Here is a 25,601-nt window from a genome sequence, read left to right on the forward strand (position 1 = left end):
CACCAATAAATCCGAATTGAGGATTAAATCTAACCGGAGTGCTGGTCCTCTGTTCTTTTTCTGGAACTTTGGAGCATTATATATATATATTTATATTATCTACTGGCGGTCGCCAGTGGATAGTTATAGTTAGGACCGTGTTTCCATAGGAAATCTGAAAATTCTATTTTGAATAACTTTGGCGCCGGTTGACGAATCCTCGCAAAATTTTCAAAACTAATGGGGCGCTCCGCTCAGCTCCTACCCTGAAAGTCTCGGGGTGATTCGTCAAGCGGGAGCCGAGAAAAAAGGGGTAGTCCCAAAATGCGTTTTCCCCATGCATTTTCCTATAGGACCTTTAGTCGAAGGTACAGCCCGAACGGCTGAACAGAATTTCTTGAAATTTGGCAGAGAGGTAGTCCTCAGGTCAGGCATGTGCCTTTTGCATGTATAGAGTCAATCTGTTCAGTATTTCCTGAGAAAATTGCAGTTAAAAGCACATAAATATCTATAGCCGCACACGGTGCGCGCACCCTAACGTGCGCGAGCGTAATTCTGATTGGTGGTTACATGTCAGTCAACGTTCGAATCGGTCGAAATCAGGAAGTGTCGGCCGCCATTTTGTTTTTTTTCGGTGCGACAGTGAAAAAGAGAGGTGGCGAACGTGAAAAGGGGGCAGGGTAGAGAGTTCCTGACCCCCTAGCCTTTGTCAGGGGGTCCCTGAAGGACCCCGAAGGGTGAAAAAACATTTTATTTTTTTTCAAAAAATCGGGGGGGGGGGGGGGGGGCGCGCACGGTGAAAAACCTTAAAAAAAAAAAAAATATATAATAATACATACATAACTTTGCATTTAAAAAACCGTACAAATTCACTTAAAAAACCATAGGTTTCACACACGTTATAGTTAGGAATTAGCATTTAAAAAACCTTGCAAATTCACTTAAAAAACCATAGGTTTCACACATGTTATAGTTAGGTGGACATTTCACTCGTAAAAAACCAATGAAATTCCCCCGTTATAGTTAGTTCAGATAACTATAACTCGCGCGACTGCCACTCTATCACAAGGATGATGTCATCAGTGATGTCATGAGTGATGCCACTGACCATGTCATGAGTGATGTAATATGTGACGTCATGAGCAGTGGATTGCGGGCGCGTGAGTTATAGTTATCTGAACTAACGGGGGAATTTCATTGGTTTTTTACGAGTGAAATGTCCACCTAACTATAACATGTGTGAAACCTATGGTTTTTTATAGGTTATATATATATATATATGGAACATATGCAATGCTCATTAAAAATGATATGACATGACAGGGTTGGTTTCAAGATATTGAGTCAAGCCCAAGTTGGGGGGAGGGGACTACTGATCACTTCAATTATCAATGATGCAAATGGCTCAAGCGTAAATATATCTCTCTATGACCACCTAAAATATAAAGGAAAAATATGCAGGCCATGTGAGCTTCATGTTATTATTAAGTGGCAATTTGTACCTCTATGGATATCGATGAAACCGAAAATAAAACAAAAACAAAACATACAGCCCTCGTGGGCATCATATTGGTTTCAAACAGTTACATGAGCCTCTGTAATGTATTATCATGCAAGTGAACATGATATTCTACAGCATTAACATATTGTAAAATTTGTAATCAAATTCACCAACCCGAAAATTATACTCAATACATTCTAATAACCAATTCATTCTCCACTTATATTGCGGAATGTCCTGTGGCCCATAACCACTGTAGGGTGCCAACTGAAGTCTAAAAAAAAGAAAAACAATGTGCATGCCCTACACCCGTGCTAACTAAATTTGTTAAAACACTGATTTCACCTCCACATTATCTGAGAGGGACTTAGCTATGGATGTGTATACAGATCTTCTTCCATGTTTAGAACACCTGGAGTCTTAGTATTCAATTCTATGATGTACTGGGATTCGAGCCACCTCAATGATTTCTCCTGTTCACCCACCCCCTGGTTTTGTTGGCAGGAACTGCATATATTACATAATATCCAAGGCCACTGTTATCACTTTGGTGTTGTTCCTCAGTGCCTAACTACAGGGTACTCTTTATCCTGGTGTTTAATGGGTCCTAAGTGCTGCAAAATTCTTTTATGTACTGGGAATGTTGTGCTGCCTACATATGTTAATTTGCAGGGGCATTGTAGAATCTGTTTTGCAATGGTAATTACCATATATGCATTTACTCGATTGGGCAAACAGTGACTTGTATTCTTGGGTATAATATCATGTTGGCAGGCTTTACATCTGTCGCATTTCCTGAACAACAAGCTGCAGCCCAAACAAGTGCTCATGGCAGATGCACTTGTCTCAGGACTACTCCTGACTAGATCCTCTCTCATTGCTTTGGCTTTTCTTAAGGTCAGACCAAGTCTACAGAGGGGCAAGCTTTCCCAGTACCGGATAATTTATTTATAAGATGCCAATGTTTCTGTATAATGGATCTCACAGCCCCCTCTTGTTTGTTATAAGTTGCTATCAGCCTGAAGTGTGGATCTATTTTGGTTTGTTTGGTAGTTTGATTTTTGATTGTTTCTTTCTCAAAGAGCAACTGCTCCCTTGGTTTACACATGGACTTTCTCTTTGCTTCCTCCATACACATCATGGAGTAGCCCCTAGCTCGAAATCTCCTTGACAGGTCCTCTAGTGCTATATCTTCCTCGCTGGCCTCATTACAATTGCGTCTCACAAGATGACTTTACACATAGAGGATACTATTGACTAAATTATGGGGGATGGAAACTGGATGCATGCAGCACTGTGTTCCCAGAGGTGTGTTTCCTACAATGTCTTGTCTCTAATCTTTTTTTTAAACGTACACTGTGAGATCTAGTAGATTAACCTCCGTACTGCTAATAGTGCTTGTGAAGTGTAAATTAAGGTTGCTTATCTCGATCTTACTCAAGAATACTTTGGTGCTTTCCTTCATGCCATTCCACACAAGGAAGAGGTCATCAGTGTACCTGCTGCACTTTATTACACACTACGACCAGTCCTTGTGATATTCAGTCTGGATCACCTGCTCCTCCCACCAGCCCATATGCAAATTAGCATAGCTGGGGGTGAAGGAGTTGCCCTTCGCTGTACCGCGGGTCTAGTGGACCAAATTTTTGTTAAAGAGAAAGAAACTGCGCTCCAAGCATCTCTGGATCAGTTTGACGGAAAAGGTATCTTTCTGGTAAAAGCAAGTACGGTAAAGTCATAATACCTAATAAACATGCATAGAGACATGCGGCAGATGTGAACCATGAGCTTTTATTTACTACACAAGGGGTACATTGCCAACTAAGAAAGATAATTTTTAAAATGTTGTTCTTACACCAAAGCACACATGCAAACATTGTGTGCATTGGGAAAGAAACTAACATTATGAAAACAAAAAATATGCATTTATACAATTATTGTATACAATGCAGAAGAGTAATACTCAGCATATTAAATTGCCGAGCAACAAAAAAGAACCCTGAGTTATCCAAATTATGCTGTGAGTGTTATACATAGTGGAAAGCGCATTCCAAGAGATCAAAGGAACGCTTGCTAACAGTACATAAGCATCAAACAGAAAGGCATCCCAATAGAAAACTAAATCGAACTGTTAATTGCTGCAAAGTATTAGGAGATTTCCCAAAGAAATAAAAATATGCGCTTGTGCTTAGGTACCTTCTTTCATTTTAGAGGAACAAATTTCATTAGCAGGTTAAGAACCTTAAAAAGAGACAGAAATAGAAACAGAAAACATATGCACAATTTATATATTTTACTGTCTGTTCAGGTCTCTGGCCAAGCAGCATATGGGCCAGAAATGTTTGTAGGCATGCTATAAAGATAACATTATGCTCTCTTCACGGACTAAATGACCTACAAATCTTAGCAATTACATACACTTTAATGCATAAAAATGTGCCTCAAAGAACGAGGCAAAGCCTAGACAGCTTCTGGTAAAAATGGCCACAGAATATACAATATGCCTTACAAAAGCTATACAGAGAGCAGTTCTCATGAAGTCCTTACACAAAAAAGAAAGGATAATGTTACTTACCCAGTAAGCATCTGTCCTTGGCATGTAGAGCTGTAGATTCACATGCTTTGCATACTTCTGCCATCTAGTGTTGGGTCCAGATGTATGCAAGTTGTTTTTCTTCGAAGAAGTCTTTCCAGTCACGAGGTAGGTGACTCCTCCTTTCGGTGATAGTGCGCACGGGCATCGACTCCATTGTTAGATTGTTTTCCCGCAGAGGGTGAGAATGAAGTTAGTAAATATAGAATAGAGATGTCTATGCGTATGTCTGTAAAGTAAAAAAACTACAACAAGCATAAGTACCTGGGGAGGCGGGTGGGCTCATGTGAATCTACAGCTCTACATGCCAAGACCAGATGCTTTCTGGGTAAGTAACATTATCAGTTCGAGGCATATGAGCTGTAGATCACATGCTTTGCATAGACTATACAGCAGTAAACTCCCAAAGCGGTGAAAAAGTGTTTCAAGTACTACCTGGCCTACATTAGCTTGTTGCCTCGCTAACAAATCTACACAATAATGTTCGGTGAATGTGTGCAGTGTAGACCATGATGCTGCCTTACAGGTGTCAGCTAGTGGAATATTCCCTACGAAAGCCATAGTAGCCCCTAGTTTGCGGGTGGAATGCGCTCTAGGGGGTACTGTCTAGGTTATTTTCACTTTCACATAACATGCTTGGATACATTTCATGATCCATCTTGCAATGCCCGATTTAGAAATGGAATTGCCTTTGTGTGGTGGCGAAAAAGCAACAAAGAGTTGTTTTGTCTTACAACAATCTTTTGTTCTTTCCACATAATATAGTAGAGCTCTTCTAACATCTAGTGTGTGTAGAACTCGTTCTGCTACAGAATCAGGTTGAGGAAAGAACGTGGGTAATTCAACTGATTGATTGATGTGAAGAGCAGAAACCACTTTAGGAAGAAATTTGGGATTGGTTCGAAGAACCACTTTGTCTTTGAGAAGTTGAAAGAAAGGCTCTTGTATAGTTAGTGCCTGGAGTTCACCAACTCTCCTTAAGGAAGTGATTGGAATAAGAAAAGCAACCTTCCATCAGAGAAATTGTAGTTGACACTTGTGCATTGGTTCAAAAGGTGGACCCATTAGCCTCGTAAGGACTATGTTCAAGTTCCATACTGGTGCAGGTGGAGCTCTTGATGGTATTACTCTTTTTAGTCCTTCGATAAATGTTTTAATCACTGGTACTCTGAATAGAGATAAGTGTTGTTTGTTTTGTAAGTGTGCAGCTACTGCTGCTAAATGCAATCGAATGGATGTGTAGGCTAATCCAGATTGCTGTTAGTGTAAGAGATAACAGATGATGTTTTGCACTGAAGCATCAAGGGGATTGATATTGTTATTGTTACAGTATATAACAAATCGTTTCCACATTACTGGATAACATGACCTAGTAGTAGGTTTCCTAGCCTCCTTTAGCATATTCATACAGTCTGGTAGTAATTGTAAATAACCAAACTCTATGACTTCAGGAGCCAAATAGCTAGGTTGAGTTCCTTGGGATTTGGATGCCTGATTTCTCCATGGCTCTGAGTGAGGAGATTAGAGTTGAGATGCAGCTTTTGGTGTGGAACTACTGAGAGCTCTAGCAGAGTGGTGAACCGAGGTTAACGTGCCCATGTGGGAGCTATGAGAATGAGTTTGAGGGATGATTGTCTGAGCTTCTGAACTACCAGCGGAATGAGTGGGAGAGGTGGAAAAGCATAGGCAAATATTCCTGACCAGTTCATCCACAGGGCATTGCCTTTGGAGAGCGGGTGTGGGAAGCTGGAGGCGAAGCTTGGGTATTTTGAGCTGTGGAAAACAGGTCTACGTGAGGAAATCCCCATTCCTGAAAGTAGGGAAGAAGAATCTGGGGATGAAGTTACCAGTGGAGTAGTGTGGCTCACTGGTTAGAAGCAGCAGACCCGGAAGCAGAGGACGGCCCGGGACCAGGGTTCAATTCCCAACGCGGCAGGGTCTTGGACCAGGGCCAGCGGACTCGATAATTCTCGCCTCGGTGCCTACTCTAACCAGGGATCACACTCGGCAACTCTGGGCATTAGCTTGCCTCATCTCCACAACGGCCCCCCACATTCGCCGGGGATGCCTGGTTTCACCTTGGAGATACCCATGAGGGACCATCTCACAGGGATAGCCAGGACGGGTTCCCCAGCGGTCTACAGCGCTACGACGCCTTGGCAGCAGTGCGCTTTACAAAAAACACTTACATTTACACTCGTGGATTTGCTTTCTCTGTCTGCTGATAAGGTCTGCAATTTGATTGTTTACTCCTGGAAGATGTTCTGCTAGAAGATAAATGTTGTGATGTATGGTCCATTTCCAAATTGCTTGTGCTAGGGTGACAGTTGGAGAGAGTGTGCGCCCCCTCCCCCCCTGTTTTTGTATATAGTACATAGCCGTCATGTTGCCTGTGTGGACTAAGACAGTTTTGCCTATTAGGTGAGTTTGAAAGGCTTTGAGCGCTAGAAACACTGCCAGTAGCTCTAGGTGATTTATATGGAGGCTCTTGTACTTTAGAGTCCATAATCCTTGGATTGTGTGACTTTGTAGATGAGCGCCCCAACCAGTGAGAGATGCGTCTGCTGTTAGCACGGTCTGTGGAACAGGGTCAAGAAAGGGCCGCCCTTTGGATACTTTTGTGGGTTCCACCACTGCAGAGAGCTATGGATGCGGCCATCTACCAACACTAGATCAGTCACCTGACCCTGCGACTGGTTCCACTGACTTGCTAAGCATTCTTGAAGGGGACGCATGTGAAGTCTTGTGAAGTCTTGCGTGGGGACCAATTATAACGCAAAACGCCATCATCCCTAGCAGTTGCATGAATACGTTTGCTGGTAATGACTGGTTGGGCTGAAATTGAGTGAGAAGGGACTGAATACTGTGAATCCTGGCTGTACAGGGAGAGGGTAGAGCTTTCTGAGCATCTATTGTGGCTCCTAGATAAGTTTGTGTGTTGGAAGGCTGTAGATGAGACTTCAACGCATTTACTGTAAACCCTAGTTGAAGTAAGTCAATAGTGGTTTGAGTGTGTTGGAGACACATATGGTAAGTGCTGGCTTTGACGAGCCAGTTGTCCAGGTATGGGAAGAAAATGGATGCGTTGTCTTCTGAGATGTGCTGCGACTACTGCCAGACATTTGGTAAATAACCTGGGAGCAGTGGTGACTCCAAACGGTATTACTTTGATTTGGTAATAATGACCCGCTATCATCACCAAAAAGATCAGCACTGATATAAGCTTCCTTTATACCGCCGAAAAAACAACTGAATAATAGTCTCCTCCTACTTTGCCCCCTCAAACAGCAAAGACGTGCAGGCGCCGGCATTGGGGGAATTAGCTTATCCGGTCTACTGAAGCAATATTAGGTTGAAATGGCCGCCTCTGGGGACATCTGACACACCAATTTTCTAATAATGCCCACCATGAGTGGGCCCCTTTCCAAAGCACTCCTTCTCCCCTTGTTGGGGAGGGATCCTGGTGTCTCAGAGACCCACCTGATAGAGTCCACAGCGACAAGGGAGTCTCACACAGTGGAGTCCTGCGTTATTACCCATTATTGCTGGGAGCACAGCCCCGGCGCGCTCGATGGAACTTTTTTGGACTATGCCCCCCCCCAGGCGGAAACTATAACCCTTCTGTATGTACTGCGGTGCCCGAGCAACCTTTGGCCGATGACCGGTGGTCCCACACAGAGTTTGGCTCTGATTCACCCCTCGGCCGTCACCTACCAAGCCGGACGTCGGACACTGTTTTTCCTCGTCTCCCCGTTGTGCCTCCTATACCCTCCCCCTCCTCTTCCCCCCATTATTCTCCTATACCTCCCCTATTCCTTCCCTCTCCCCCCTAGCCTATTTTTTCCTCATGTTTATGCTATGCTTTTGTACTCATGTAATTCCTGCAACTAAGGTCCAGTAACTGTTGTAACTGTAACCATGTTCTGAAACAATGTTTCTTCCTCATGTAAAGCGCTCTGATACCGCCGGGTCTAGCCAGCGCTATATAAAACTCAATAAATAAAATAAATAAATAAATGAATCTGAGGTATTTGCGATGAGCAGGATGAATTGGAATGTGGAAATATTAGTCTTTTGAGTCTAGAGTAGATATAAAATCGCCTCGCTGTAGAAGTGGGAGCACTTGTTGAAGTGTCACCATGTGGAAATGCTCTGAAAGTATGTAGAGGTTTAGTTCTCTGAGGTCTAGAATAGGTCTCAAGTAACTGTCCTTTTTGGGGATGAGAAAGTACAGGAAGTATACGCCTGTCCCTTGATGTTGTAACGGCACAGGTTCTATGGCTGCTTTGGACAGGAGAGACTGGACCTCTTGCTGAAGTAGATGTAAAAGTTCTGGTGACATTTTCTGAAAACGTGGTGGAATGTTTGGAGGATTGTTGGTAAGCTCCAGGTAATAACCATGTTGGGTAATTTCTAACACCCATATGTCTGTGGTGAGAGATTGCTAAATGGGGAGGAATTGTGGAAAAAGACGTGTCTTGACAGGTGTTAAATGATCGGGGGAAGTGTAGGCAAGTCACTGCTTGTTGGGGGAGGGGGAAGTATGTGGTGCGGAACCCCTGCCTCGAACTTTGTTGTTCTTGCCTCTGTATCCTCCTCTAAAGAAGACCCTTGTAGAGGAAGATTGACTGTTGCTTTTGTAGGAGCCGGCAGTATTTTCTGAGGATATGGTTTTAGACCCTCCATGGTAGAAGGAGCCCCGATTAGAGAGAGACTGCAGAGCTCCCATAGACTTGGCTACGTCTGTGTCTTTTTTCATTATTTCTTATGACTTATCTACTTCGGCCTGAAGAGATGTTCCTTGTCAAAAGAAGTATTTAAAATAGGCTGTTGTACTTTGGGTTTTAAACCTTGAGATCCTCAACCATGCATGTCTCTTTAATAACACACTAGTGTTGATCTCTCTAGCTGCAGTGTCTGCAGCATCTAAAGCGCATCTAATTGAGGAATTGGATATGAGCTTCCCTTCCCGGACTAAATCCTGGGCTTTTGCTTTGTGCTCATATGGGAGCTATTGTAGCAACTGTTCCATTTCGTCCCAGTGTGCCCTATCATATCTGGCTAGCAGGGCCTGAGTGTTGGCAATGCGCCAATGATAGTTTTGACTCTTTGTCTGGCGGGGGAGCAATCCCGAAGTCTGTGAATTGGCCTGTTTTTGGGCATTAGAGACCACCAAGGAGTCTAGTGGTAACTGTTCTTTAATAAAGACTGGATCTGTGGGAGCAGGCTTATATTTTTTATCAATTCTGGGGGTAAGAATGCAAGCACGCACTGGACCTTTAAAGATATCATAGGCATGTCTTATCATACCTTTAAGCATAGATAGAGTGTGGCTAGCCCTTTGTGTGCTACTGAGCGTTTCAAATAGGAAATCATCCTGTAGAGATTCCTTGTGCAACTGTACCCCATGATATTCTGCAGCTCTAGTAAGTAATTCTAGATATCCTACATTGTCATCAGGATGGCAAGGCTTTGCAGGGTAAGTATCTGGGTCGTTATCTGTAGGTGAATCCATGTTATAATACTTCCAGGGGTCTATTGGTAAAATACTGTCCCCCCCCCCCATCTCCATCATCAATGACTTTTCTGCCCAGAAGGTTTCAGTGCCAAAGGAGGAGTCGTTTTTGGTGTCAATGATTTCGACTCTGAAGTGGTTTTTGCCTTCGAGCCTGAAGGTTTTGGCTCGGTGCCAGACTTTGACCAACTCAATCCTGAGCCGGAAGGCTTAGTGACGTGTTCCTGTGCCGAGCCGGAGGGCGGGGCATCAGAAACATCTTGTTAGTGCCGACCGTGGCCCGAAGGCAGGGGTGGGACCGAAGCCTTTTGTTTTGGTTGAGTTGGAGTTTGGGTCAAGGGGCGTTCGGTACTCACGTGACATTGACCTTGTGGCAAGTCTGCTTCCATCTTCGAGTCCGATTCTGGAATGGAGGCAAGTTCTTCTTGTTCTTCCTCGGCCGATTGTATGAATTTGTGCTCAGATCCTTCACCGAAGATGTTCAGCGAGTATTCGACGTTTTGACTCTGCATTTCGTGACATCAAGCCTGACGATCACAGAGCGTTTTCTTCGATTGGAACACTTAGCACGTGTCGCAGTCCTGTTTGTTGTGCTCCGGAGACAAGCACAAGTTGCACACTTCGCGCTGATACTTGGTGTGGCACCTAGGGCAGAATTTGAAAGGAGTCCGTTCCATTGACTGAGAAGTGGACCGGCACGGTTAGGCCAAACGGCCTTCCCGAAGATCTTTGATCGGAATAGAGGTTTTCCTCGACAGGTACGATACGCGAGAAGTGGGATACGCGTTCGAAACAATACCGACACGGGTAGAGTGGATTGTGCACCGAGGGGAACCCGAAGAAACTGTTTCGCAGAGGAGCGCAGCAATACACGTCCGAACCTGATGGCAGAAAAAAACAATCTAACAATTGAGTCGAGGCCCATGCGCACTATCAGCGAAAGGAGGAGTCACCTGCCTCGTGACTGGAAAGACTTCTTCGAAGAAAAACAACTTGCAAACATCCGGACCCAACACTAGATGGCAGGAGTATGCAAAGCATGTGATGTACAGCTCACATGCCCCGAACAAAAGTTTCCAAAAAGTGAGCAGTCGTGGAAGAATAGAAGGAGGTAATCAGGGAGGTAGTAAAAAGGCTATGATCCAAGGGAGGGACTAACTCAAACTGGACAGACTAAAAAAACAAAGCCAGCGAATAGAAAACATGCAAATGTGAGTGACTAAAGGCAAAGCCAATGGTAAGCAGTAGGCGGAATGCATTTCTAGGTCAGCCTCTAGCATGTCCACAACATGTCTTTGCAAACAGACAGCTACACTGACTGGTAGGCTGTGACCTAAAAAGTATGGTGTGATCTCAATTCAGGCTTATTTTTTGGGATGTTGTCTGCATTCATGGCGGTGCACGTTTTGCCTCTTGCTGATCTCCTAGAAGTGATTAAATAGGAAAACAGCACTAAAAAAAAAGATATAAACATTTAATAAAATAAATGCCTTGAAAGTCTTTTCCGGTATTGAACAGTATTAAGTCGCTTTTTGTGCCAATAGTTCAAAGTCTGGCCTGGGATTGCAAAGATTGCGGGTTCTCAACAGAAACTCGATAAAGTTGCTTCAGAATTCACTCTGTGCAAAAGTAGGGTTGTAACGTTTGTACTTTTTGGCCACTTGACAAAGTGGACTGGTCCTTGCAACACTTCTGAACTTGAATAATTATAGACAGAAACTAGCAGCTTTTCCCCACCACGGTCACTATTTGTAAACATATGATCTTCTGTTGTCGTCGATGTCCAGCAGTAGCTCAGACCAACAATCCAGACAGGAAGGGCATTGTCACTGTGCAGGCTTCACTAAGGGCAAGTACCACTGGAAAAAAAGTTACATAAATGCACATTAAAATCACAGTAATGATAACAAAGGCTCACAGTATATTAGCATAGTAGCAAATGACTTTGCTTAACAGCTGGGTGCCCACCGAATCTCCACCACATGGGGCAGTGCCCATATGCCACTGGAGGCTCAACGGTTTAAAGCATTTGTTTCAAACACAGAGCTTGTGATCTAGGCTTTGGGACCTCTGTGGAGACGCAGTGAATCAGAATATGCCTTTATAGGGGCCAAAGATGGTTCAACACCAAAGGCAAGGTGTGAGGGTGGTGTAGGACTGGATGGATGCATTATGTGTGTGTGCCAATCAGTGTTACATAAAGTTGACATAACATTGAATTGCAACTGTTGTATTGCTGCATATGTCATTCACCATAAAAACAAACTCACCAGCTGAAGAAAGGTACCTTAACACTAGATTTGCCAAAATCAATGTCTCTTCTTTGTCGGTGGTTCGGCCGGGCATTCCCTTTGCCTTACCTACTGTACTGTCTGGTGCCTACTTAACTCGTTCCAAGAGACAATTCAAGGCATGGGAAAAGTGGGTAGTTGTCCAGAGCTACCACCTTCCAAGGCGCTCCTTGTTAATTGAGGAAATCAAGTGCCACACAAGAACACCAGATTATTTAATTTTAAAGGTGTGCAGGCTTATCACAAGCTTGGAGTGCATCCCTGGCCTGCAAAAATGGAAAACTGCCAATCTCATGCAGTTGGTGTGAAGTTGTTGCAAATTAACACGCATCGGCAAAGCCCATAGATCACACATTTTGGACCAACTGACTTTGCCAATGCTGTGAATCATGGGCACACATGCACCACCATGCATTATGTTTGTCTATAAAATGGCACAATTTTCCTGTTTTTATTGATCAATCTATATGATTGCGTGTTGCAAATTAAGACGCATCGGCAAAGCCCATAGATCACACATTTTGGACCAACTGACTTTGCCAATGCTGTGAATCATGGGCACACATGCACCAGCATGCATTATGTTAGTCTATAAAATGGCACAATTTTCCTGTTTTTATTGATCAATATAAGATGGAGGACGCCACTTAGATCAATAAATTAAAACAAATGATTTGTGCAAAAGCGTTTTGATGTAGTAGCAAAGTGCCCAGCAGGAAATGGCCCTCCAAAAACAGCGCAACATGTACCTAAGAAATACATTAAAATGCCTGTGAGAGGTGGGGGTCATGAGGATGCACAGAGGGGTGGGACAAGATAAAATAAACAAAAGGAGAGAACACACGATATAGAGAGAACATCATGCGAGGGAGAGAGCCTGCGTGGAAGACTGGTGCGTGTTCGCGAAGGGAAGCAAAGCAATACAATACATGAGGGCTAGAAAAGACATGCACTCTAGTGGCGTGCTGAAATAAAAGTACATATAATTGAACAGTAGAACGATACAAACTATCCAATCAAAAGGTAAAGAGGCTATGCTCCAACAGAGTGACAAACAGCAGAAAGGGATGGCAAGCAGTTGAATAAGAAGAAAGCAAATGTGAGTTACAATAAAGCCAACCACTGATAAGCAATGAGCAGGTTCTAAGCCCACTGTACATTTTTGGTAAGCACACAATAGGTCTTTTGCAACCAGATAGCATGCATTGTCTGGTAGTTGCACCTGAAAATCCAGTTAGAAGTGAAAAGGAAATGGCATAATCAATGGTGGTTCAAGCTTTCCTTTGGAGCTTATTTAACTGGTGGACAACAGACAGACTGAGCTTTTAGCTAATTAAGCATGGCCCTGTATTTTTTGGCATGAAGATGACTTGAATTAGCTGCGGTGATAAATTCAAAGTTGTCTCAAACAAGGAGCCCCAAACTATGTTTTGCACCAGGGCCCAACAAATCCTTAAGATGTCAATGCTTGTTCCCTTCCCTTGCTTTGAAAAGGGAAACCCAGTTAATGAAACTCATCAGAATCGAATCGTTCTTTACATTTTCTTTCTGGCCCAGATTCATGGCTCTAGGAAACCTACACAGATCTCAAATAAAAATACCTATAAGGCCAATTCATTTTTTCAGACTGTCAGGAAAAGGAACCAAGGGCTGTCTATTCTTATGTTTTTCATAAAGTTCAACCTTTTTTTATTCTAGCTTTTGGGTGCATGCTATTTACAGACCGTCTCAGAAAAAATCCAGCACCCTGGGTCGCCATTTACCTCTGTTATTCATCAGTGGATTTTCTGATACCTACCAAAGCCCAAGGTACAGTCTGCATCTCTGTGTCTTTTCCTATCTAAATACTTTTACAATTTACATGTATATGTTTGTAGCATGTGTGGCTTTAAATACACATGATCTGCAAAACTGTGTGGGGCCAGACGTTTGCAACTTGTTTTTCTTCAAAGAAATTCGAGTCACAAGACCGTAGTTACTCCACAATGCACTAGCACACTGGCTTAACCTCAGACTGTATTATTCTTTTGCTATTGGGCGTAGATGTTTGGGGACTTTGCTCTGGAAGTGACATGTTCTAAAACCGATTTCTTCGGTTTCAGCTTCTCTCCCTTCGAATGACGCAATGAAAACAGTTATGATGCCACCAAGAGCATCTGCCCTCAACGCTGGGATCTCTGACTTGATGGTCACCGACTGTTAGAATTCAACACACCACATCCTTGAGCCTTAGCCCACAACAAACTTAGAGACTTCTCAGTTGTTTCTCGGAGAATGCACTTTGGCAAGAGTATGTGATCTAAACCCTTCCAGTTCTGTCTCGGGTGTAATACCAAATATTCCTGGAGCACCAGTGCAGCGTTTGTAATCTCTGCCTCTTGCCAGATCATGAAGCGAGCTTGCCAACTCTGACACTGCAAGAAGACCCTCCGATAATGAAGAGAAAAAAAGTGGGCTTACACAAGATGCAGTAACAAAGGTCATCAACCTGACGGAGAGGTAAAAAAAGCTGTGCCTTCTGGCATTTTGGCAGGCCAAGCAGGAGAAAGTTCCCAAGCCTGCAGTGAAAAAGATGCTAGCGCCGAGCCTCAAGACCGATTGACTCTTCTTACTTTGATGGCGCTACAAGGTCAGTCTTGTGTCCCAACAAGCCTCTTGGACTCGAGAGGATGGGTCAATGCCATCAAAGATCCCATCAAAAGGCACCAAACTGTGTAGAACTTCAATGCCGCCTCTGCCCTGAAAAGCCATACTCTGAGCTAAAAAATCGATGCTGAAAACTCCTAAACCATCAGCATTGAAACCAGCACTGAAGCACCCCTAAACACCAAACTCAGACACCACTGAGGATTTGATTTTTGAGAAACTGTTGGAGAACCTCACTGCAAAACAAAAGAAACTGATTATACATCCAGACATAGGCAAAATCCTTGCCCGCACTGCCAGCTCCAAGACAGCCGCATACCGACAAAATGCCGGTTGGCCTTCAAAGAGGAACCAGACCTCCCCCACTTGAGGAACCACATGCTAAAGGGTTAGGGAATCAGCCACTAGCTCAACACCCTTCCCACATTTAAGCACGAAGCCTCATCCACCACCACTACCCCTCGCTCTCCCACTGACTTGTATCCTGGGAGCCCTTATTACCCGAAGGACCCATATGATGAGCCCTTCATGGGCGAAGAGGTAGATGACCTGTAGAAAGACTACATAGTAGACCCTTGTCCATCCCTGCACCCTACCCTGTAAAACCATTCTCACCAGACAACACTAATGCCTACCATGCAGTAACACAACGGGCTAGCCGTACACCATCAGGTAAAAATGCACACAGTCGAGGATGAGTGCGACAGCTTGGTCAAGACTATATTCAAGACAGAATGGATAGGGCATTACTTTCCCAGGTAGAAGGGAATGCTTAGGTAGGCCACTGACAGCATCAAAGAGCCAGTAAAGGCCACAGTGGTCATAAGCCAGCCCCAATGACCCTACGTACATTTGTTGGCAAGCCTATCTGACTCCCTATTTGTCCACACTGCCTGCAAAAGGATGCCTGGACAGGCAACGGGATGCCCTGCCACCTAAATGAGTCCAAGCACGTTAATGCAGCAGGAAAGCATGTACTGCTTGAAGCAGGGTACCTTTGACACATTACCAATTCTGTGTGTCTCCTCTCTAGGTACAACTGCTACCACTAGCAGGAAATGGATCAGCGTGTGTACCACCTCCTATAGGCCCACCGGAAAAGAGGACAGGACCCTGTTGCTGAGGGTAAAACCATCAGAAATGCTATACTAGGGTGTAGGCCTGAGGTGCAACAGCCCCGCCTGAATGACCTGTTTGATGGTGAGCATGTGTTTGGTCCCCAGGTGGACCAGATGCCTGGAAAAAATCAAGGTGAAGACTGACATAGCAAAGTCCATGGGTGTCCTGCAGTTCCTCAGTCCAGATCTGTCTTTTGTGGACAGCAAACCAGGGTGGTACTAAAATGCCAACGAACCCCCAAAATTGCCAACAGCCTTTTAGGATCCCCAGCAAAACAAGATCTTCTGGGGGGGAGGGGGGGGGGACTAAGATCTTCCAGCAGGGAACCTACTTGGGAAAATACAGAGGCAGAGGTAGCTCTGCAAGGGGCACCTCTGTTGGCAAGCAGTGACTCCCCATTCCTTCCTCTCGATCACATCTCTCCTGTCAAAAGACTAAGGTACTTCTTCCCTTAGTGAAAGGACATCACCTCAGATCAGTGGGCCCTTGCACTGTGTGAGAAGGGAACTACCTCAAATTCCACACCATGCCTCCCAACATTCCATCCCACCCCCACATCCTAAGCTCAGACCCCCTCCACCTTCTAGGAAAAAAAGGTTCAAGTATTCCTTGCAAAGGGTGCCATCGAAACAGTACTTGCACAACAACTTGGGAAAAAGATATACTACTTCTACTTTCTCATCTCCCTCCTGCTGATCCTAGACCTCCGGCCATTGAAAAGGTTCATCCTCTCCAAACACTTTCACATGGTTAGTCTATAGGATGGCAGATCACTGCTCTGCCAAGGCAACTTCATGTCAGTGCTAGATCTGAAAGACAAGTACTTTCACATAGTGGATCAGCACAGCCCATCATCCGTATCTTCGATTGGTGGAAAGTGGATGAAACAACCAATTCAAGGTGTTATTCTTCAGATGAGGGCTCTCAAGGGTCTTTACAAAGTGCCTAGTGGTGATCAAAGCCCACCTACACAGAAATGCCATACGTCTTTACATACTTAGATGATTGGCTGATCAAAAGAAGCAGCAAATGTCAATGCCTAGCACACACTCAAACAGCAACATCCCATTTCACAGGCTAGGTTTCACCATCAATGCAAAAAAGAGCCACCTTCAACTGCAGGAGGTAGAGCCCTGCCTGGGCTCCTCTGAATACGGTATCAGGGAAAGCACCCCTCAATGAACAGAGAGAGATGGCATTCCAATAGCTGCTGCCCAGCTTTCAGACACACTGCCCGAACCATGATGAAACTTTTTGGGATGATGACTTCATGCATATCAATTGTAATGTATGCCAGTTTATACCTGCGCCAAGCATTTTTTAAACTTATTTGAGGCAAGACTGTACTAATAAAAACAGACAATATGACAACAATGAATTTCATCCAGAAGCGGGGGCACTTACATCAGCTTTGTTAACAAACTTTGGCACTGAGATATTGGCAACAACATTCACCTGTAGGCAGAATTTTTGCCGGGAGTGGAGAATGACTGTCCTGACCTGCTCTGCAGGACAAATCAACAAGTCCATGAGTGGGAACTCTGCCCAAAAATCCTTCACACGTACTTTCAGAGGTGGGGACTCCGTCCATAGACCTGTTGCCACTACTAAAAAAGTGAAACGCCAAAACTGTGCTTCCAGGACCCTATCATAGTCAATGGGCTATGCACTCTAGATTCCAGTCCATAGAAATTGTCTTCCACGACCACCCATTGACAATAATATTTATTCAAATCTTGTATTTTCAGTGATATGACCACCGAAGACCCTGCTTTTATATTAAAAACAGAGCTTTGGACTATACCATTTCTGGCTGAAAGGCAATATTTCTCTCCATGTGTTCCCATACCTGGCGTGTCACGCAGTTTGGTGCTTACTTTCCCTCCATGTTAAAGAACAGTAGATGTTTCAGCACCCAGGCTAATGTGCTGCACAGCTAAATACATATAAGGTCCCAAAGGTGAGACCGATTGCATTGCAAATGCTTGTTTGTTGTTAGTTTTGACCGTAGAGATCAACAAGTCCTACTGCCGCAACACTCACATTGGGTGGGTGGGGGGGGGGTCATTTCTGCAGTCATTCTAACTCAAGTGTACTCACACTTGAGGAACACATATAACGGGCCTTAACGCTTCTTACATTTTCTGAATGGAAGCAGTTCTAGATGGGCACTGCCAAGCTATCCTCTAACTTGAATCTCGTAATCCAAAGGTTTAGGATCCAAGTCCTCACAATTCGGGTCACACATACAGTGTCTATATGTGGCTAGTATATTGGACTGTGGATTGCCTATGGGGATACTATCCCTCTCACTCCCATTTCTGTTTGTTCTCTCCAATAATCTGGAATGGGTGCCTGAGTAATCTGCTAACCATCTGCTCTGCGGGAGCAATGACCCCACCTGGAGTAAGGGAGGTGGCTGTCTAAATGATACATCCCCAAGAGTGTTGGTGGCCTTACATGTTAGACCAAACATGGTACTCGTCTATGCGTCCTCTTAGCACTTTCTAGGAGGAGGTAGGTCTGCTCCTGACTAACAAAGTGGGTGATGTTGTGGGGCTTTCTCGGAAGATGATCCTCCCTTGGCTCAGACAGACCTAGCATCTGCTGGTTGAACTCTAAGCCCCTAGAGTCTGAACTGAACTGCCCCATACTTGGTAGTCCCCATGCCACCAAGCAGGATAGCCCAAGGGTAGACATTGTGGGGGACAGATGCAAACAAAATTGAGCAATTTAGATTTCTTCAATACCTTTCTCATGCGGACTTCTCCTAGATAGATTTTGTGCTTCTTTCCTTATATCACAGATTTCTATGGAACATGTATGAAGCTGAATAATGTCGCAGTACACTGTGCTATTTTTCCATTAGTGTCACCTTCTCATGATTTTAATTTAATAAGCATCTCCAGCGCTAACCTTCTGTAATAGCTTCTAGTAAGCAATGCCCCCTCCTTCTCACATTTTGTTTTTGTTGAATTATCAACTAGCCTAGTATCCCATGTACCTTAAATCATACATGATGGAAAAGCAGGAAACCTGGAAATGCGCATGGTGTTTAGGGTTGGGAGAGGTTCAGTAGCACAGAAACTTGAACGTAACTGGAAAATAACCTTTTGTGACACAGTGCTTTTACAACCCAATCAGTTAAAGAACAGGAAGGAGTGTTGTGCTCTTAAAGTGGAGCTCCACTGATAGGTACATGTATACAGAAAGGACACAATATTATTTGGAATGCGTCAGGAATACAAATAGATGTCTAAATGCTATTTTTCTTTATAGGTTTCTGAGGCAGACTTAATTTTTTAGGGTTGAATATGCGAGTGCATGCGCTAGAGCAAGCATCTTTCTTGTGAGACACTACTGTTCACAAAAGGGCTTGGAACCCTCCCATCGCTTACCATTTGTTGGCTGCAGTGACCCTCTTCTTTGCAGCCACCTTAATTGGCCAGTGCTGGCCAAAGGTAATTTTACGATCCTTTCTGTGGAGCAGGGACCAAGCAAAGATTAATAAAACGTAACCAGTGCTCGTACGATGCTCCCGATGTGATGGTTCTACTTCTTCCCCCTCGAACTTGACCTGCCTGCTACTTCCTCTAGAGCACTTGTCTCTTTAAAGCACAAATAATCATAGCCGGGACAATTTAATATCTCCTTTTATAATTATATTTCCCTTGATCAACACTCCTCCCCCTTATAATAGACTTGAATACGGTCACAACGGTCACTAATCAATAATTCACTGGTGACAAGGTCAAGTTCCACTCCATATTCATAGCCTAGTTCTAAATTTTTTGTTTTTTTACAGAAAAACAACAGAACACATAGGAGCAACACTGACGTGCAGGAACACAGATAGGAGCTATGTTCTTGCTGTTGTCCCCAATCTACTCTACCCCACTTCACTACAATCACCAATCTACCCCACTCTCCTCCAATCTATCTACTCCACTTTAACCCAATCTACCCCACTCCATTCCAATCTACCACACTCAACTACAATTTGCCCTACTCTACCCCACTCCAATCTACCCCATTCTACCCCACTAGACCCCACTCTACTCTACCCCACTACAACTTACACCAATCCACCCCACTCAAATCTACCCATTTCACTTTACTCCACTCCACCCCAATCTACCCCACTCCACTCTACCCCATCTAATTCTTCCACTCTACCCTAATCTACCCCACTCCAATCAACCCCACTACACCCTACCCCAATCCAATCTACCGAAAGCTACCCTGCTCTACCCCACTCCAATCTACCCCACCCCAATCTACCCCACCCCATCTACCCCACTCCAATCTACCCCACCCCAATCTACCCCACCCCATCTACCCCACTCCATCTACCCCACTCCATCTACCCCACTCCATCTACCCCACTCCATCTACCCCACTTCAATCTATCTGACTCCTATACAATCTTCCCCAATCTACCACACTGCAATGTACCCCGATCCACCCCACCCCACCCTAATCCACCACACTATTTTAACATTGCTGTCCAGCAGCCAGATAAATGTATAACACGACTCAAAAACATTGCCAAAGCCAATAGCTCTCGCCTTGGAGAGACCTATTTGCTTTGCCAATGCTTGTTTTATTTGCATGTTTGCAAATGTAGGGGAATAATTACAACTATAACTTGCACAATGCACATGGGAAAACACATCACTAGATATGAAACTTTATTACCTCTTCAGTCATTCCTGCGGTTTTTCGACCTTCTGTGTTGAACGGCGGCTTTAGGTACCCTTTGAAATATAAGGGTACAAGTTCATGGAAGGTAGACAGGCAGTCCTGTACATGGAATTCAATGGAAGGAACATTAGTGGCGAGCAAAGCATAGAACACAGGGCTCTCAGAAACAAAACCATTGCTTACTTAATAAACTACATTTTACAATAGATGATGTTTAATGTTCGTTGCAAACACAACACTCATATGTTTCTGTAAACGGTCAAACTAACCGGTATGAATTAATAGTTAATTAGCTAAACATTTTACAGTGCTCAGGTAAAAATTAAACAGAGTACACGTTTCATCAACCTGTAAATGACTAATGATCAAACTGTCGCATTTGAATAGTTAAACTTTTTTTTTTTTTTTTTTTTTTTGAAGAGAATGAGATTTAGATCTGCAGCTACGAAAAATCCTGTTTGTGACTTAGATAGAGATGAAGTGTAAATGTAGATGTGTGTGACCACTCTTAACTATAAGTTTGGTTACAACTCCTGCAGGGCCCAAACAACTGCTAAATGGTCTCTCTTGGCAGTAGAATTTTTTTTCTTCTTGGTTACTCATTTGTTTGGGGGAAAGTGAACAGTTGGTTGCTATTCTCATCACAATGTATTTGTAAGAGTACACACACTAATCAGATACATTTGCTTTACAGTAACGGGGGGTTCGGAGTAGGCCAGGATGTATCAGAAAATGGGTAAAGTGCAAAACACCCGGTTAGCCTTCAGCAAACAGAGGTCTTACTGGCCAGTTTTGCATTATTTTAGATATCAGGCCTCTGGGTTGTTGGGTGTTATATAAATACAGTTACTCAATAGTTTTTCTTGCTCAGGAGCTTTTTTTTTTTAAACTTTGTTTATTGAAAGTTTTATGTCATGACAATACATACATACAAAATCAAAGGGACATCCATAAGCAGGGTCAGGTGACAGTGCAAGTCTCATATCGCATTAACGTCAGATCCATTGTAGTCGCAGGGAACAATTGAGCAATCGTGTACCATAGAGTAAGTTTTGACAACCTGTATACAGAGCACACATTATAAACACCTGGCAGGGGCGTAAGGGTCCCTTCAAGCAGAGGCAAGCCATGCGCTACCCAACCCCCGCAGTGCGCCCTCGGTCAAACGGGCTCGTATAACATACACTCACAGACAGTACTCGCGCCCTGGAGCATCTTGATGGAAAGGCCCTGAGGGGCCGCCAGAGCTGCAACCCACCTCCCACATGTCCACAGTAGCACACAGCCTCCCCTATGTAGGATTTCCATCAGTGAGGGTAGGGTCCGGGCCAGCATCGGTCAGGGAAGGGGCGTCTGTTGTCAGAGCCTCCGGATACTGCAATAAGTAATTTTGTAATGGTCCCCAGATATCGGCGGGGCGGGACCGGTCAGGGAGCAGTTCGGAGTATGTCAGTACTTGCTCCTGGCAGTACACCAGGTCCCTGAGCCATTCCTTAAATTTCGGAGCCCGTCCCCGTCCCCACCTACAAGCTACGCGTCGCTTCGCCAGCAGTAACGCCGTCGTAACGAATTTGCGACTCGCCCGTGGGATAGGCTTGGTGTATCCCAGTAGCGCCTGTATGGGGTCCGGTGCGAAGGGCAGCTCTATCATTTGTGAAATGGCGGAGCACACCTGCGTCCAGTAGTTCTGGATAGTGGGGCATATCCAGGACAGATGTAGGAAGTCTGCCTGGGGGGCATGGCATCTCTCACAGTTGTCCGAGTCCTGGAGCTGAAATCTGTATTTGGTGGCCGGGGTGCAGTAGAGACGGTTCAGGAATTTAAAATGTATAATGCGGTGTCTACTGCTCGCCGAGATCTGTGCCGTCTGCAAACAGCAGTAGGTCCACCTGTCATCCCCGAGGTCCAGCCCCAGCTCTCGCTCCCATTCCCCACGTGCCCGGGATACGTCAGGTGTAGCATCAGAGCGGACTGCATGATATAGTATCGAAACTAAATGAGAGGGCGAAGTGGCCTGAAGGACCCCGTGCAAGGGAGCCATGGTGTCAGGCTCAGACGGGAAATCTGGCAAGATGGTCTTCATGCCGTGCCGCAGTCTAAGGTAGGTGAAAAGCTCCAGGGGGGTTGGCGTGTGACCGTCAAAGAAGCTACCCTGGTCACGAAAGGTCCCGTCCGAAAACAGATCTCCCCATCTATGGAAGCCCAGCTTGCGGAGCAAATCCTGAAACAGTTTCTCTTGGAGAAGAGGAAGCTGTGAGTGATAAGAAAGCGGGAGAAGAGGGGAGTACAGGAGCGGACTTCCCACTCGCTTCGACAGTTCCAGTCGACAGTTCCAGCCAAGCCCTCACCGTGCCCTGCAGAGCATTATAGTTGGCAGTGGAGTACGGGAGCACACTGTGCAGTAGGCCAGACAGGGGCAGGGGCGCTGCTAGCCAGTCCTCCGCTGCGAGCTGGGGCATAAAAGCGATCGGGTGGAACCAGTAGTAAGCATAGTGCGCTTGAGCGCAGAGATAGTACAGTTCCAGGTCCGGTATATCGAATCCGCCGCACGAGTATGGAGAAGTCATCATAGCCCACCTCAAGCGGGGCCTCTTCCCACCCCATACCAAACGTATCAATTCAGATCTCAAACGATTAAAGAAGTGCCTGCTCGGGGGAAAAGGAATATTCATGAACAAGTATAAGAGCCGAGGAAGCACCACCATCTTAATCAGGGCTGCTCGTCCAGCCATCGACAGGGGGAGCGCAATCCAGCGGTCGACACAAGAGGAGATGTGCAGCAACGTCGTGCCGTAGTTCATCCGCATAAGCTCCTCCCTGTCTCGGGAGATCCTAATGCCTAGGTACTTGACATCGGACTCACTCCATTCTATGGGGTAGTCGAGCGGGAAGGTCTGGGAACCATCAGTAAGATGGAAAATCTGAGACTTCGACCAATTGATTTGTACTCCCGACATTTCCCCATATCTCAAGAATTCCCGGAGGAGAGGGTTCAAGTTATTTTGTGGGTCCCGCACGTACAGAGTGATATCGTCTGCATACATCGACAGCAATATCTGTCTCTGCTCGCAGAACAGCGCGCGGTCTTGATGGTGCTGTCGGAGTCGCGAGGCTAGAGGCTCGAGCGCCAGTGCGAATAAGAGTGGGGAGAGTGGACACCCCTGTCTGGTCCCTCGTGCAATTCCGAAGGGTGCGGACACCCTGCCATTGACCAGGACCCTGGCGCACGGACCTCCATAGAGAATAGCTATCCAGCCCAGGAACACCAGGGGAAAACCCATGTGAGTCAGTGCAGCCACCAGATAATCCCATTCCAAGGAATCAAACGCTTTCGTAGCATCTAAGAATACCGCCACCATCTGTAGGCTGGGATCCACATTCTGCAAGGTCGCAAACAGTGTACGCAAGTTATGCGACGTCGCCCTTCCGGGTATGAAGCCCGATTGATCCGGGAGCACCAGTCCCGCCATGAGGAGCGACAAGCGATTAGCCAGGGTCTTAGCAAGGATCTTTGCATCGCAGTTAAGGAGGGACAGGGGCCGATACGAGTCTGGGGACGTCGCCGGCTTGCCCGGCTTTAAGAGGGAGGTAATCAGTGCCTCTCTCATGGAGGGGGGGAGCTTCCCCAGGGTGTGAGCCTCGTCAAACACCTCTTTCAAAATCGGGGCAAGGATATCAATGTAGGACTTGTAGAACTCTATCGGGAGGCCATCAAGGCCCGGGGCCTTCCCCGAGGCCATCTGCATTATGGCCTCCCGAATTTCGTCAACCCCCAGAGGAGCCATGAGGAACCGGCGCTGTCTATCAGAAAGCCATCCTAGTGTGATGTCCTCAAAATATCTGTCCAGTTCCAGCTTGTGCGCATGGGTAGAGGAGTACAATGCAGTGTAGTGGGCAACAAACGTTTGCAATATAGACTGGGTGTCCCTGTGGAGCGCCCCCGAAGATCCATGGATCTCCAGTACGTGGTTGTTGAAACGGGGCGGTCGTATCGCCCATGCTAGGAATTTACCCGGCCGTTCTCCCTCACCGTACCTACGTGCTTGGAAGTGTTTCCCCCTAAACCGAACCTCCCTGTCCGCGGTGGCTTTATAGTCAGACAGGAGATCACGGAACTTGGCTTGCGCCTCCGCATCAGTGGGGAACCCAGGGGCGGTCTCCAAGGCCCGGAGAGCGATCTCCAGTTTGCTAAGGCTCTTACGGAGGTCCCTGAGGACTCCCACCCCCTTCGAAATGCACAGTCCCCTGATGGTAGCCTTAAAGGCCTCCCAGACTACAGCGACACTATCCACCGTCCCACCATTGCGCTGAAAGAAGCTCTCGGTTTCCTGTGCAATCTCCGAGCGAAAGACCTCATCCAGCAGGGCAGTAGGTTGCAATCTCCAGGACATCGGAGAGCCAGCAAGATCAACCAGCTCCATACCCATCAGTACCGGGGCATGGTCGGAATACGTGCGTGCCAGGTGTTCCACCCTACAGACCGTGGGAGCAAGGCCTGGGGAGATCAAGAAATAATCCAATCTTGCCCATGTGGCGTGTGCGGCCGACCAGTGCGTGCCCTCCATTGTCGCCGGGTGCCGAGAGCGCCATGCATCCAACAGATGGCGCTCAGTAAGAAGGTCATGAACATATGCCTGTGAGCGAGAGTAGTGTTGAGGGCTGGGGTTTGCCCTGTCCCTCGTGGGATCAATAGCAACATTGAAGTCTCCTCCCCAAATCAGGTGAGTGGAGCCTATGTCCAGGATCTCCCCCCAGAGCGCCCGAAGGCACTGCGGATCATCCGAGTTGGGGCCATAATAACACGCCAGTGTGAGCGTGTCCATACCAATGCGACCCCAGATAATACAATACCTGCCCTCCCTATCAGTCAGTTCACCCAGGCACACAAAGGGGGTGTGTTTCTTAATAAGAATTGCGACTCCCCGAGAGTAGGTGGAATAAGAGGAGAAGGAACGGTGCATGGCCCACCTAGATGCAAACAGTGACGGCCTGGACGGGTCCAGGTGCGTCTCCTGTAGGAAGGCCACATTAATGTGATGTCTATCTAGGTACGCCAGGATCTGTCTACGCTTTCTGGGGTCCCCCAACCCCCGCACATTCCAGGTCAGAAAATTAAGCTGCCCAGTAAAGTCCCTGCGTGTCTGTGGATCACCCATAAGGATTAACAGTGCTCAGAATCAGTAAGCCAATGTCACCACCGCCCCTAAAAGGATGCAGAAGAAATAATGCAAACACTTCAACACACCAATTAAC

At 45.7% G+C, this 25,601-nt stretch overlaps 1 protein-coding gene across 1 annotated transcript in view; it reads right to left on the reverse strand.

The window, feature by feature from the left end:
* Positions 1–7,908: 7,908 nt before the first annotated feature.
* Positions 7,909–25,601, reverse strand: part of LOC146860652 (uncharacterized) — a 172,781-nt gene continuing 155,088 nt past the window's right edge. The window contains exons 11-12 of the mRNA XM_085644579.1: positions 20,343–20,447; positions 7,909–11,447 (exon numbers count right to left, since the gene is read on the reverse strand). Coding sequence (XP_085500705.1) covers positions 11,415–11,447; positions 20,343–20,447 — 138 coding nt within the window. The 3' untranslated portion in view covers positions 7,909–11,414. The remainder of the gene's footprint in view (positions 11,448–20,342; positions 20,448–25,601) is intronic.

Source organism: Triturus cristatus, chromosome 3_1 (assembly GCF_964204655.1).
Source record: "Triturus cristatus chromosome 3_1, aTriCri1.1, whole genome shotgun sequence".
Taxonomy (NCBI): Eukaryota; Metazoa; Chordata; class Amphibia; order Caudata; family Salamandridae; genus Triturus; species Triturus cristatus.